Source organism: Pristiophorus japonicus, chromosome 21, assembly GCF_044704955.1.
Source record: "Pristiophorus japonicus isolate sPriJap1 chromosome 21, sPriJap1.hap1, whole genome shotgun sequence".
NCBI lineage: Eukaryota > Metazoa > Chordata > Chondrichthyes > Pristiophoridae > Pristiophorus > Pristiophorus japonicus.
The window spans coordinates 39857532-39872511 of NC_091997.1; the positions used below are offsets into that span (position 1 = coordinate 39857532).

The 14980-nt window shown below is 45.3% G+C and overlaps 1 protein-coding gene across 1 annotated transcript in view; it reads right to left on the bottom strand.

Moving 5' to 3' along the window:
• Positions 1 to 14980, bottom strand: part of LOC139233658 (transcription factor CP2-like protein 1) — a 45308-nt gene that overhangs the window by 16377 nt on the left and 13951 nt on the right. The window contains exons 6-10 of the mRNA XM_070864065.1: positions 13859 to 14011; positions 9345 to 9455; positions 9157 to 9257; positions 5786 to 5840; positions 4410 to 4503 (exon numbers count right to left, since the gene is read on the bottom strand). Of these exons, the coding sequence (XP_070720166.1) occupies positions 4410 to 4503; positions 5786 to 5840; positions 9157 to 9257; positions 9345 to 9455; positions 13859 to 14011 (514 nt within the window). The remainder of the gene's footprint in view (positions 1 to 4409; positions 4504 to 5785; positions 5841 to 9156; positions 9258 to 9344; positions 9456 to 13858; positions 14012 to 14980) is intronic.

Consider the following 14980-nt stretch of genomic DNA (forward strand, 5'->3'; position numbering starts at 1 on the left):
GAGAGGTCTTACTGCAGTTGTACAGGGCCTTGGTGAGACCACACCTTGAGTATTGTGTGCAGTTTTGGTCTCCTAATCTGAGGAAGGATGTGCTTGCTATTGAGGGAGTGCAGCAAAGGTTCACCAGACTGATTCCCGGGATGGCAGGACTGACATATGAAGAAAGACTGGATCAACTAGGCTTATATTCACTGGAATTTAGAAGAATGAGAGGGGATCTCATAGAAACATATAAAATTATGATGAGATTGGACAGGTTAGAAGCAGGAAGAATGTTCCCGATATTGGGGAAGTCCAGAACCAGGGGTCACAGTCTAAGGATAAGCGGTAAGCCATATAGGACCGAGATGAGGAGAAGCTTTTTCACCCAGAGAGTGGTGAACCTGTGCAATTCTCTACCACAGAAAATTGTTGAGTCCAGTTCGTTGGATATATTCAAGAGGGAGTTAGATGTGGCCCTTACGGCTAAAGGGATCAGGGGTATGGAGTGAAGGCGGGAGTGAGGTACTGAGGTTGCATGATCAGCCATGATCATATTGAATGGCGGTGCAGGCTCGAAGGGCTGAAAGGCCTGCTCCTGCACCTATTTTCTATGTTTCTATGTTACATCTCCTTCATGCCTTTTAAGCATTCAATTTTTCAGTGTTTTCTCATGTATTAGCAGACTAGCCAAAGACTAACCAAAGCTCCCATCTCCTGCCTTTGATGGTTCCACACTTGGTGCTCCTTCACCCATCACTATCGAACTCCCACACCTTCTCCATTTCTAAGGCTGCCTCTAAGAAGCTTTGTTTCCTCTATCATGCCAAACAGTTATTTTCATCTTAACAATGCTTAACTCTTTATAAAGCCCAAGTCCCTCCAAGATTTTAATATCTGGGGACTGGGAGCCTTTTCTAACACTAGGGCAGGAAGAGACTCTGTTGACAAATAAACTAGTCAGATGCCCTTGACAAGCAAACTCGCCCATGACGCTGACATAGTCAATAACATCTGTCACTCTCCTTTAGTGTCTTTCATCATCAACATAGGCGGTCGCTCGAAACAAGGATGACTTGCTTCCACACCAAAAAAGGATGAGTTCACAGGTGTTTCGAACGAAGGATCCGAACTACATGCTGAAGGGTGGAAGATGCCTGTGCATGGGGTTTTTTTAACGTGTGGTGGCCATTGCACACCAGCCACCACATGGGCTTGATAGAGCTAGGTCTCGAGTGTCTTTAACTGACTGGTGTCTTACACTTTTCTTGTGTTATCATTTCCATGAACCCATCTGATAGACAATGGCCCTTTGACCTCGAGCTTCCAACCTCTCACCATCACAGCCTTTTTGTCTCCATCTACTTGATCCATGCTCTTTGATCAGAGCTTCTCCAACTTGCCACACATGTTCTTCCTTCTATCCCTTTCCTTCCTTCTTGTTCTCTCCCTCTCGCTCCTGATGTCCCTGTTTCGCCAGTATTGCATTTTCGCTTGCTATTTTTCGCCTTCTGGTTCTCATTATCGCTTTCTCTCTCGTTCTTTCTGTCAGACTAATGCTAATACTGCATTGCAGGTGAGGTGGAATTATCTGGCTGTGATTTGTGTTATTTGCAGTGAGGTGCTGCACTGACAGCGCGACATTCTGACACGCGTTGACTTTGTTGCCTTCAGCTGTCTGCCGCGGGCTTTGTATAAAGCCCATGGCCCTCGCTGGGAGCAGCTGAAGGAGATCAAAGCCCAACTTATCAATTTGCCCTCCTGTCAATTAAACCTTAGCTGCAAGCGACAATAAAATCAGCAGTAACTCACTGAAACACGAGTAAGACCGCAACCCCTGCTGTTTCATTAACACACCTCAGCTAAGTAAGCTAACTTTTTAAACTACCTGTTCAAAAATTCAAAACTGGATGGATGCAGAATAAGGGCAGGGCAAAGGATGGGAGCATCCTGGGGATCTGATGCTTCATTAACAAACATGAACATTTTAGCATCCTGAATGAATAACTCAGATATACCAACGCACAGAATTGACGGGCAGGAAGAGACCAGCCGGACCATCATGACTAAACACTTTGTCCCCCCCCCCACCCCCCGCTCCACCTCACACCCATCCCCATAGCCATGTAACCTCCCGCAAGAGGCAAAAAAGCCGAGAAATTAAAAAACAAGGCCAATAAGGGGAAAATACACTGGAAAATTCCTCTCTGACCCCCTTAAATGATCAAGACCGGTCCAGGAGATCACATGAACATAAAAACATAAGAAATAGGAGTAGGCCATTGTGCCCTTCGAAACATTCAATCAGATCGTGGCTGATCTTCTACCTCAACTCCACTTTCCATCCTATCCCCATATTCCTTGATTTCATTAACATCCAAAAATCTAGTGATCTCCATCTTGAATATACTCAACGACTGAGCCTCCCCAGCCCTCTGGTGTAGAAAATTCCAGAGATTCACAACCCTCTGAGTGAAGAAATTTCTCTTCATCTCAATCCTAAATGGCTGACCCCTTATTCTGAGACTGTGACCCCTAGTTCTAGACTCCACAGCTAAGGGGATCATGGACCAAGTGTTATCTAGAAATAAATATACCTTCTATATGATGCAATCTATATCCCTAGGCCCGTCACCACCCTTACCTCAACTTATCTGCTTCTGAAGCCCTCTTCCATGCCTTTGTTACCTCTAGACTTGACTATTTCTGGCTGGCCTCCCACATTCTACCCGACGTAAACTAGACGTGATCCAAAACTCGGCTGCCTGTGTCCTAACTCACACCAAGTCCCACCCACCCATCACCCCTGTGCTCGTTGACCTACATTGGCTTCCGGTTAAACAACGCCTCGATTTCAAAATTATCATCCTTATTTTAAAATCCCTCCATGGCCTTGCCCCTCCCTATCTCTGTAATCTCCAGCCCCACAACCCCCCGAGGTAGCTGCGCTCCGCTAATTCTGCCCTCTTGAACTTCCCTGATTATAATCGATCAACCACTGGTGCCCGTGCCTTCTCTTGCCTATGCCCTAAGCTCTGGAACTCCCTGCCTAAACCTCTCCGCCTCTCTACCTCTCTTTCCTCCTTCAAGACACTCCTTAAAACATACCTTTTTGACCAAGCTTTTGGTCACCTGCGCTAATTTCTACTTATGCCGCTCAGTGTGAACTTTTTTATCTCATAATACTCCTGTGAAGTGCTTTGGGTCGTTTCACTATGTTAAAGGCGTTATATAAATACAAGTTGTTGTTGTCAGAAACCGCAGAAGGAAGTGGTAAATTGGGTTTCTAGTTTTAAAAATGATCCCTTGATTGTTTTTTATCCCATTGAGAAAGTTAAGTGAAGGTTCATGGCCCACAATGCGGGACACCACCATGGTTGAACAGAGTGAAGGAGAAGAGGAGATAAATCTGGAAGTAATGGTAAGGTGTTGCTAAGCATTGTACGAAGACGAGAGTAATGAGGCTTACAATTTTAGAAATTTCTGTGCCGCCTCTCGAGAACAAATACATTCACAATACAAGATATTATACATGAATAGATATGCCTGTAATACAGATATACATATGGCTCAGCATTTCTTGGTAACAGCTATTTCCCAATGAACCCATGGTACTGATGGCACAATTTCTTGAGGAAAAGCCTTTGCAAGTCAGAGGACTCAAGAACATTGTCAGTAGACAACTCACAAGAAAAAAACTGACCACTAAGTGAATCTTATAGAAGTTTGAAACAGTATAAATCATAAGTAATAAGAGTCGAGACTGCAACCTGACACTGGGTTCTAAGAACATAAGAATTAGGAGCAGGAGTAGGCCATACAGTCCCTCAAGCCTGCGCCGCCACTCAATAAGATCACGGCTGATCATCGACCTCAACTCCACTCTCCTGCCCAATCTCCATATCCCTTGAGTCCAACAATCTATCTATCTCAGCGTTGAATATACTCCGAGACTCAGCGTCCACAGTCCTCTGGGAAGGAGAATTCTGTTGCCTGTTACATAATGTTCACTGTTTGGAAAGTCATTTGAACTCTTTGATTGAAGCACTGCGCTGGAATGACTCCCAGAAGGTAATTATTCTATATAACAAAGTTATTGAATGCATTTCTTCATTTAATGGATGGGTTAATTGGTGCAACAAAATTCTCCCAGATAATGTGAACTCTTTGATTGAACCATTGCACTGGACTGGAATGACTCCAAGGAGAAGATTATTCTACACAATAAAATTATTGGAAGTGTTTCTTCATTTCATCGACGGGTTACACCAGCACTGGTGCAACAAAGCTCTCCCAAAGAATTTGCACTATTTGGAGCGTTCTTCTTTTTCTTGCTGGATCTTGATCCTATCCTTATACTATCCATCTTGCTCTCTGTCATTCTATCCATCTCCTTCAGCCCCTCAATGAACAGGACTCTGGATTCTTACCTGAGAAATTTGCAAACAGTTTACAGAAGGTGGTGAATCTGTGTAGGTGAAGCCACTGTTGTGTTTCCTGAATCGTTAATGTTGGTGACAGATGCTGCAAAACAGAGAGAAATCTTTTGGAATAACTTTCAACCGAGATTTTTTGAATACTTGCAACTGCTGTGAAATCACCATAGTCCATTCAGATTAATGGGAATATTGATCACACTCTCCACTTTGTTAATGTTGCTGAAATTAAAATCACCTAGGGATACTCTTGTACCATTACAGGGGTTTACTCCCTAGGGACATCCACAGCTCAGGCCCCAGCATTCCTTTCCTGTCTCACCATGGTTCCGTTCCTGGACTCTCTTCCTATACACAGTAGCATAGTGGTTACCGTATAACTATGGCCATGAACTCAAATCCTATCATGGCAAGTTGTACAACTGAATTCAATAAATCTTGGTAATCTGTGGGTTGGCACAGAGTTGCTGCTATCTCTTCAAAGAGAAGCCCACTACCTTCATAAGCCAACTAGGAATGGACAATAATTCCGGCCTTGTCAATGTCACCAACATCATAAGAACAATAAAACACATAATTCTCTCCCTCGGATTCTTTCCCTGTGTCATACATGGGTGAGTCCCTGAAATGTTCTTCCCATTCAGACATTGCACACTTGATCCAGACATTAGGGGGTCGAAATTTGTTTCCTAATGCCATCCGTTGCCAGCGGAGAGGGGTGGCTACGTCCTTACTGTCGACGGCGACCGGGTTCCTGGGCTGACTGGAAATTTCGTCGAGCAGTGGGGGCGGTAGCAAGGCGCACCGCTGTGCGCACGGCCACCTCCCACATGGTGATGTCATCGGGTGTGCGACGCCCCCTTGCTGCCACAGCTGGGAAATTCGCTGAGTACGGTGGCCTTACAGCCTGTGAAAGGTGGCGGGACAGCGGGGATCCCGGGATTGAGAGCGTGCAGGGAGCAAGGTAAGTGCTTTATGTTTATTGTTTTTTAGCATTTCGGTATTAATGGGACCAGTGGAGAAGTGTGGGCGAGGGAAAATGTTGGAAACTTTTTTTTTCATTTTTTTCCTCTCGTGGGGAAATTCGGTCGGCATCCTGAGCTGCCGCTCTGTTGGCGCCCGAGGATGAGTGTGCCACTTTTAGCGTTGTTCTCTCATCTTTGGACAGCAAAACTGAATTTTACAGTTTGAGGCGGCCTGCCGTTCAAATCAGCACTCAGCCGGTGTCACCGCCTCAAAAACAGCGGGACTGAATTTCAACCCCTCGGCTTCTCTTGCTTGATTCAGCTTTCAGTCACACACTAACTTGTGGTAGATACTGCACCTCGGGTGTCAGTAGGAATGCCAAGTGCAGGAAAGAGCATACTGACCTCGATCGTGCTCTGTACTGATCCGTCCACCTGATGAGTGGGAGATGGACAGCTGCTGCAGTGAGAAAAACATCCATCAGACATTACTGATACCTCTTTAAGGGTAGGGCTGCAGCCTAGTCCATGTGTCTGATCAAACACACAGCAAAATATTATCCCATAGTCACCGTTCTAATCATTTCTGCGTCTAAATACGCCCTGTTACGTTACCACAAACACATGAAAAGGAAGCTGAGAGAATATCACCATATCCAGCCCATGAGCTTCAAGCAGCACAGAACCTCTGGCAGTCCGCTCTGCAAAGCCCAGGCTATTCAGTTCTATCTGCGCTTACATTACTTATTTTCTAGTTTGTCCTGTTTGAATTTTGCGTGTTTGGAAAGAGCTGTTCTGAGCTCTGTTGCCTCATCAGTGGGTAAATGCTAAGCCAGAACAACCGAGATCTCTTAGTAACAGCCACTTAGCATATATGCAAATTAATGGGGGCAGGATTGTGAACTTGACACGTGACCTTTGAGGCTCTGTGGCACGAACCACAAAGACAAAAAGCTCGACTGGCCAGTTTAATCTGCTATGTGGAAATCACGTCAAACCCAGGACATGCATAGTGCCAGATCCTTCTCCAGCCCTCGCAATTCATTCGGTTTACTCTTCCTTCATCTAGATTTAGATTAATGGGAGTTTTGCTGGATTTACGATTGGGGGCAGATGATAAACCTTGTAGAAACTTTCCTCAGAAGATTCAATGGTTGTTGGTGGAGTCGATGATGAAATGAGTTACTCTTTCAACAGAATAATACAGCACAGAATCGGCGGGCAAGGCCCATTTTTTTCCACCAGTTTCCCCCATATTTTTTCACGAAACTTCAGCCCAAAGTACCGTCAGGATCTTAGCGGTCCTTTCGACAGTACTTGGGCGGAACTTAGGTCTCACCAAACTAAGGTCCTATATCTTATTAAGAGCACAATGTTGCATTGAAAGCACTGTGCTCTATGGTCCACGTCGGTGATTGGAGCGTGGGTAGATACAGCAGGAGCGGCGAGGTCGGGGTGAAGGAGCAGCGAGAGACTGTAGAGGGACGTGATCGGGGCCCAGGGGAGGCATGAGTTTGGGGCCAGAAGAGGCGAGGGCCCAGGGGCAGCACGGGCCAGCCCACACTGCGAAGGGCCGAATGGCCTACTCCTGCACCTATTTTTCTATGTGTGCGCACTAGGTCCATGCAACAGAGCAGGTCTCCAGTCGCCTTGGTTAATCCTTGCCACTGGATAAAGGCCTAGCTCTGTCAAGACCGTGTGGTGGCTGGTGTGCAACGGCCACCACACATTAAAAAAATTCATGCACAGACATCTTCCACCCTTCAGGATGTAGTTCAGGACCTGGAATTTTAGGTCCTTCATTGGAACACTTGTGAACTCATCTTTTTTTGGTATGGAAGCAAGTCATCCTCGTTTCGAGGGACTGCCTATGATGATGGCAGCACAGAGGGAAGCCATTCGGCCCAACATGTATATGGTACAGCTATCCAATTAGATCCACTCCCTGGGCTTAAAAAAATAGTTCTCTGCCTGATGGAAGGAAGCTTTTACTGGACTGCAGTTCAATAGGCAATTGCTGCCCTCTGGTGTTGTGTCCAAGTTGGCTGCCTTAATCGGTGAGCCTAGAAAGTGAAGTGTTTGGGTGTTTTAAAGTTTGATCTTTGGCCTCACCCAATGCCCACGCATAAACTTCCAGCCGGGGAAGTCAGTCAGCTGAGCTTTCTCCTCCCTCCTGAGACTGACTGTGTCTTTCTCCGACTGTGACCAGGACACTCAGTTCAACACAGACTGGTAATCTTTTTTATAAACATGATTGAAAAGTATTGAGAATGGTGCAAAGACATCCCTTGGAGAGGGATGAGGGGAGCGTGTTAAGCCTGTCAAGTCTTAAAATGGTGAATTATGCTTTTAAGGACGTTGCATACTGCTCTTTACTGTATTTGATTAAATAAAATGGTGATGTAGCTAATTTTCTTAAAGGAAGAAAGTGACTGTTTTTGTTTTTCCCAGTGCTGAGATTAATGTTGATACTGAATTTCATTTCTCAGCTCACAGTTCTAGTGTGTCTAAGGGACCATAGCAGTTTCCAACACCGAAGGAAGCTATTGGGTATAGGTCCATCATACCCGTGCTGGCTCTCGCCAAGAGTACTCCAAACCTGATCTTACCACCCCAGTCATTTCCTGTATCGTCTGCTTCAAATGTTTATCTACTCTGACTTAACAAATGCAACATTTCAACTGAAATATTCAATGCTTTTAACAATTGTGAAGTAAAAGTAATCCTCCCCTAAATAAAAGTATCTTGTCTTAATTAGTTTCTCAACCTGCAAGGTCTCTGACTTGCCTCAAGTATTGTAATTTTGTAGAAACAAATTATAAGTGAATAAAGAGCAACCCTAACCAGAGATTAGCGTCCTAAAGAAATCTAGAGAAAAGAAGCAATTAGCTTTTAATTTACTAATTTCAGTGTCACCTGTGGCTCAGTGGGCAGCACTCTCGCCTCTGAGTCAGAAGGTTGTGGGTTTAAGTCCCACTCCAGAGACTTGAGCACAAAAAAATCTAGGCTGACGTTCCAGTGCGGTGCTGAGGGAGTGCTGCACTGTCAGAGGTGCCGTCTTTCGGATGAGGCGTTAAACTGAGGCCCCATCTGCCCTCTCAGGTGGATGTAAAAGATCCCAAGGCACTATTTCGAAGAAGAGCAGGGGGGTTATCCCTGGTGTCCTGGCCAATATTTATCCTTCAATCAACATAACAAAAAAACAGATTATCTGCTCATTATCACATCGCTGTTTGTGGGAGCTTGCTGTGTGCAAATTGGCTGCTGCGTTTCCCACATTACAACAGTGACTACACTTTAAAAGTACTTCATTGGCTGTAAAGCGCTTTGAGACGTCCAGTGATCGTGAAAGGCGCTATATAAATCCAAGTCTGTCTGTCTGTCTTTCCCCATAGTCCTGTAATTTTATTTACCTGTTCCCTTTTGAATGCTACTATTGAATCTGCTTTCACTACCCTTTCAGGCAATGCATTCCAGATCGCAATTACTTGTTGCATAAACATTTTTTTTCCTCATCTTGCCTGTTTCTTTTGCCAATCACCTTAAATCTGGGTCCTCTGGTTACCGACTCTCCTGCCACTAGGAACAGTTTCTCCTTATTAATTATCGTTCATGCATGATTTGAACACCTCGATCAAATCTAAGGAATGGATTTTGATGGTCTGTTTGGCTTCTTTCTCACCTTGTGTTTTTGTGCACCTTTATTTTCACAAAGCTGAGTCATAGATTGTCGAGGTTCTGAACAAGTAACAGGTTGAGCGTCAGAGCTAACTTACCCCTCGGGGACGTTGAATGGGATCGGGGATGATGGGCTATAACCTGGACTTCCAGCTGGGCTAGTGTTTGCACAGGATGAGGTGTCAGGCCAGGGAGAACACTGCTTGAAAGAATGACAGAATAATTAGCGATGTATCAAGAATATAGCGGCAATACATCGCTAAAACCCCAGGGGCCTACGGCTCACCTCAGTCAGGACCGTGGTTTCATAGGCTGGCTGATACTTGGATCGCTCCTGTGGGGAACGTTTCTCTATCTTCTCTTTGTCGGTCTTCAGTTTTCTGTCAGCACCTTTGGGCTGGAATTTAACAGATTATCTGGTCATTTTCACATCGCTATTTGTGGGAGCTTGCTGTGTGCAAATTGGCTGCCACGTTTCCTACACTACAACAGTGACTACACTCCGAAGAAAGTAATTATTTGGCTGTAAAGCACTTTCGGACATCCTGTGGTCGTGAAAGTCACGGTATAAATGCAAGTCTTTCTTTAAATCGGAAATCAGGAAGTTAGTGCATCTGTTCAACGTCCATGCAAATGTCATTTACTTCCTAGCACCCGCCAATTCGAATGTTCACGTTAGAAGACACTCCCTATCTCTGTAATCTCCTCAAGCCCTACAACCCTCTGAGATATCTATGCTCCTCCAATTCTAGCCTCTTGAACATTCCCGATTTTAATCACTCCACTATTGGCGGCCGTGCCTTCAGCTGCCAAAGCCCTAAGCTCTGGAATTCTTTCCCTAAACCTTTCCACCTCTTTACCTCTCTCTTCCTTTAAGGCGCTCCTTAAAACTTACCTCTTTGACCAAGCTTTTGGTCACCTATCCTAATTTCTCCTTATGTAGCTCGGTGTCAAATCTTGTTTGATAATGCTCCTGTGAAGCGGCTTGGGATGTTTTACGACATTAAAGGCACTATATAAATACAAGTTGTTGTTGTTGTTGAGGTTGGAGATTGCTTTTTTGTCAATGAAAGTGCTTGGAAAAACTTTGATGCCTTCACTTTCCTCTCCATGAGTATCCGCAGCCCTCCGGTTCCTCAGCCTGGTAGCCATTCTTTGTGTGTGAGACAGGGAATGTTGACAAGCTATTGGGGCATCACAGCAAACAGTCATACACAGGCAAAAGTCACCGTGTAGCAATGAGGAGCAAGAACCCTGGCTTATTTCTTTTCCAGCACCGTGACTAAGGTTACTATGGTAAGTTGCACTGCCCTAGCACAGCTCTGACTGAGATCAGCTATATCACTACAGACCCTGGATTGAACCTGGAGCCTTCAAAGTCTATATGGCCGTGATGACATAAGAACACAGGGAATTAGGAACAGGAGTAGCCATGTTGACTCTGGAGGCTGCTGCACCATTAATGAGAGCATGGCTGATCTACAACCTAACTCCATATATCCGCATTTGCCCCATGTCCCCAGCAACCCTTGGTTAACAAAAGTCTGTCAATCTCAGATTTAAAATTAACAATTGATCTAGCATCAATTGCTGTTTGTGGAAGAGAGTTCCAAACTTCTACCATCCTTTGTGTGTAGATGTTTGTCCCAATTTGAAAAGTATGGCTCTAATTTTTAGATGATGTTCTGGACTCCCCAACCAAGAGTTTCTCTCTATCTACCCTATCTGTTCCCCTTAATATCTTGAAAACTTCAATCAAATCACTGCTTAATCTTCTAAATTCCAGGGAATAAAGCTCTAGTTTGTATAATCTCTCCTTGTAATTTAACCCTTGGAGTTCTGATATAATTCCAGTAAATCCACCCTGCACTCCCTCCAAGGCCAATATATCCTTCCTAAGATGTGTTGCCCAGAACTGAACACAGTACTCCAGGTGTGGTCTAACCAGGGCTTTGTATAACTGTAGCATGACTTCTAACCCCTTATATTATAGTCCTTAGATATAAAGGCCAGCATTCCATTAGCCTTTTTGATTATTTTTTGTACCTGTTCATGACATTTTAATGATCTGTGTAGATGACCCCTAAGTATCTTTGGACCTCGACTGCTTCTAGCTTTTCACCATTTAGAAAATATCGCTTGTAGGTCCAAAGTGGTGACCTCACACTTGTCTATATTGAAGTCTGTTTGCCATAGTTTTGCCCATTCACTTAATCTATTAATATGTCTTTTTATTTTTATACTTCCATCTACACTGCCTACAATGCAGCCTATCTTTGTGTCATTAGCAAACATGAATATGTGGCTCTCTATCCTGTCATCTAAGTCGTTAATAAATAGTGAATAACTGAGGCCTCAACACAGGTTCCTGTGGGATGCACATCCTGCCAATTAGAGTAACCAATCGTCTAACCAAGTCAATAATTTGCTCTCAATTCCATATGATGCCTGAAACCTCCTATTGTCAGCCTTGGCTCAGTGGGTAGCACTCCTGCCGCTGGGTCAGAACGGTATGGGTTCAAGTCCCACTTGAGCACAAAACCTATGTTAGCACTCCCTCAGTGCTGTATTGTCAGAGATGCCATCTTTCAGATGAGACATTAAACTGAGGCCCAGTGTGCCCTCTCAGGCGGGCATAAAAGATCTCATGGCACTATTTCGAAGGTGTCCTGGCCAATATTTATTTCTCAATCAACATCACTTAAAACAGATTATCTGGTCATTATCACATTACTGTTGTGGGAGTTTGCTGTGCGCAAATTGGCTGCTGCATTTCTTACATTACAACAGTGACTACACTCCAAACGTACTTAATTGGTTGTAAAGCGGTTTGAGGCGACCAGTGGTCGTGAAAAGCGCTATATAAATGCAAGACTTTCTCTCTTTCCTTGCCAAATAGTCTGTTGACTCTCAGGGGCTGAAATTGTCCCTTTCCTTAAAGCCTGTTACCATCACAAATCGGCGGCCATGCTGCGGAGTGGAGTGCCTGCCGACTTTTCATGGAATGGCCGCTGTGAGCCCAATTTCCCTCCTGAGGTTTCCCAGCGGTGCCCCGATTTCACCCCGCCACCCCACCGCTCCACTGCTGCCGATCTGTCTTGAGTGCGTCATCACCGTGCGGCCGTGCGCACCACCGATCTAACCCCCCGATGGCGACATTCCCCTTGGAAAATCTTCGGTGCCAAGACAAGCCGGTGGTCCAGTGAGGCTGTGGCCTCCTGCAGCGATGGTGCGGCTTCCCTTAAAGGGGAGGGCGCACTGCCGCCGCCAACATGTTTTTCTTCTGTCGGCCGACTGTCATGTTGGCCCGACAATTCTGGCCCCGGGTTCGGCTGAGCCGTCAACAGGCCACCTGACACCCCCTCTTTGGTGCCAGGCCGCTGGCCCGGCTGAAACCCTCCCTGGTGGCCCAGTGGACCGAAGTTTTAAAATCGCGGAGGCTTTCCCCTTTAAGTGAAGGGGAGAGCTGTGGTGACGCGGCGCCGTGATGATGTCATCGCGGCAGTCACTCCGCCCCGCCCCCAACTTCCACCCCTCAGGTGTTGCCACTGCCGCGTTTCCGACCCTCTTGTGTTGTCACCGTCCCCATTAAGAGCAACTTCTGGATCCGAATAAGAAAAAAACAACAAAGAGCGGAATTTTGCTCAAGAGGTGACCTCAACCACAGCTGTGGTAAAAATCATTGAAAGGGGGTGCGTGCGCCCCGTTTTGGGCAGGAGGCAATTTCTACCCATCATTGTCTAAACTCTCACATTTAAATTAAAAAAAACATTTGTTCATGCTATGTGGGCGCATTTATTGGCCATCCCCAATTGCCCATGAGAAGATGGTGGTGAGCACTTTCTTGAACCGCTGCAGTCCGTGTGGTGAAGGTACTCCCACAGTGCTATTAGGGAGGAATTCCAGGATTTTGATGCAGTGATGACGAAGGAACGGCAATATACTTCCAAGTCAGAGTGGTGTATGACTTGGAGGGAACGTGGAGGTGATGGTGTTCCCATGCGCCTGCTGCCCTTGTCGTTCTAGTTGCTAGACATCGTGGGTTTGGGAGGTGCTGCTGAAGAAATCTTGGCGAGTTGCTGCAGTGTATCTTGTTGATGGTGCACACTGCAGCCACGGTGCGCCGGTGGTGGAGGGAGTGAATGTTGAAGGTGGTGGATGGGGTGCCAATCAAGTGAGCTGCTTTGTCCTGGATGGTGTTGAGTTTCTTGAGTGTTATTGGAGCTGCACTCATCCAGGCAAGTGGAGAGTATTCCATCACACTCCTGACTGTTGCCTTGTAGATGGTGGAAAGATTTTGGGGAGTCAGGAGGTGAGACGCTCGCCACAAAATACTCTCCTCTGACCTGCTCTGGTTGCCACAGTAGTTATGTGGTTGGTCCAGTTAAGTTTCTGGTCAATGGTGACCCCCAGGATATTGATGGTGGGGGATTCGGCGATGGGAATGCCGTTGAATATCAAGGTGTGGTGGTATTTGGATGAGATGCCAATGAGCAGACGGCACCCATTGAATTATATCCCGATTGAGTCAATACTTTGATAAATGGAAGGAAAAAAATGGCACAAACTCTGTATGTTTGCAATCGATTTTAGTGGATCTGATGAATTGAAAAAGAACTGATATAAGCAACATTAAATTCTTCACCTAATTATTTGGTAAGGTCGCTGAATACTATACAACAAAACCCTGTCCTACATTGTGAAGTGTTGAGGGCTATTTTCCAGCTGTGCCTGGTTTTTGACAGTGATGAATGGATTACAATGACATTCTGTTCTAAATGTGGTGGGAATGTTCAGTACCTTAAATACTTTAACCTGACAACTTGCAGAGTGCAGATGCTCAGTGTAGTCTCCATTCTCAGTCATCTTGAAGGTGTCGATCTGGATTCTGAAAGGGACCCCCTTCTCCCCACCATTTTTCCTGGGGGTGAATTCTGTACTGATGCAGTGCACCTGTAGATGAGGAGCAGGGTTAGTAAAGCCTCTCCAATCACAACTGGAATTCCTCGGTCTGCTATTTCTTGTAGCTGAATAAGATGTCTGTGCTATATAATCGGAACTCCATTTGCAATCTCAATGGACAGATGGCTGATATGAGCAATGGACATCTTATGCTGGAGAACACTCTTGGGTAGAGGTTGGCTGTTGGTGCAGAATGGAAGGAGTCTCAGCCTGAGCCTATCCCATTCTTGATCTAGATGCTGTGGAGCATTACTGACTAAAAGGGAAGAATACCCACCCCCAATATGGTCATTACTAAAAAGGCATTGACTGCCTCAAAGCAATGTATCGTTAACCTTGTTTTTTTATAAATATAAGATATACCTATATAAATTGTGTTAAAACACTTCACTTAATTGTGGCTAATATGTCACTCATCCTTTATTGCTCCTCCATCATGTCAAGCAGTAAAGTTTGTGGAACATTATCTTATGAGGGCGGTGGAGCTGACAACAATGCGACTGTAAAGAGGGAAGAAGGAGAGAACTAATTGGTTAATTGTGACATTCCAGAGATAGGCAACTCAACGGTGTACCAGGTTGTGCTCCAAAGCACTGTGCCATGGAGTGATAGGACACCATTTTGTGCTGTGCCACAACAGCAGAGATGTCAACATGATGCCAGGGGATGAAGGACAATCTAAGTGTGAGGGACCCAGGGCTGCTCTTGTACATGATCTAAACTTGGACCTGGTTGTGGAGGAGTATTGTCTGGGAGAAGGTCACTCCTCTTGGCATGGTCCAAAGAGACATGAGGGAGGGAAAGAAGGACAGAAAAATAGGGAGGGGTTGGGATAGAGTGAGACAGAAAATATAGAGGGATAATTGTGGGGGAGGGAGACAAAAAAGAGAGGAGAAAACTAGAAGAAAGCAAAAGAGCTGAAAAAGGAAAGAGAATGAGAAGAGATAAAGAGAGAGAAGA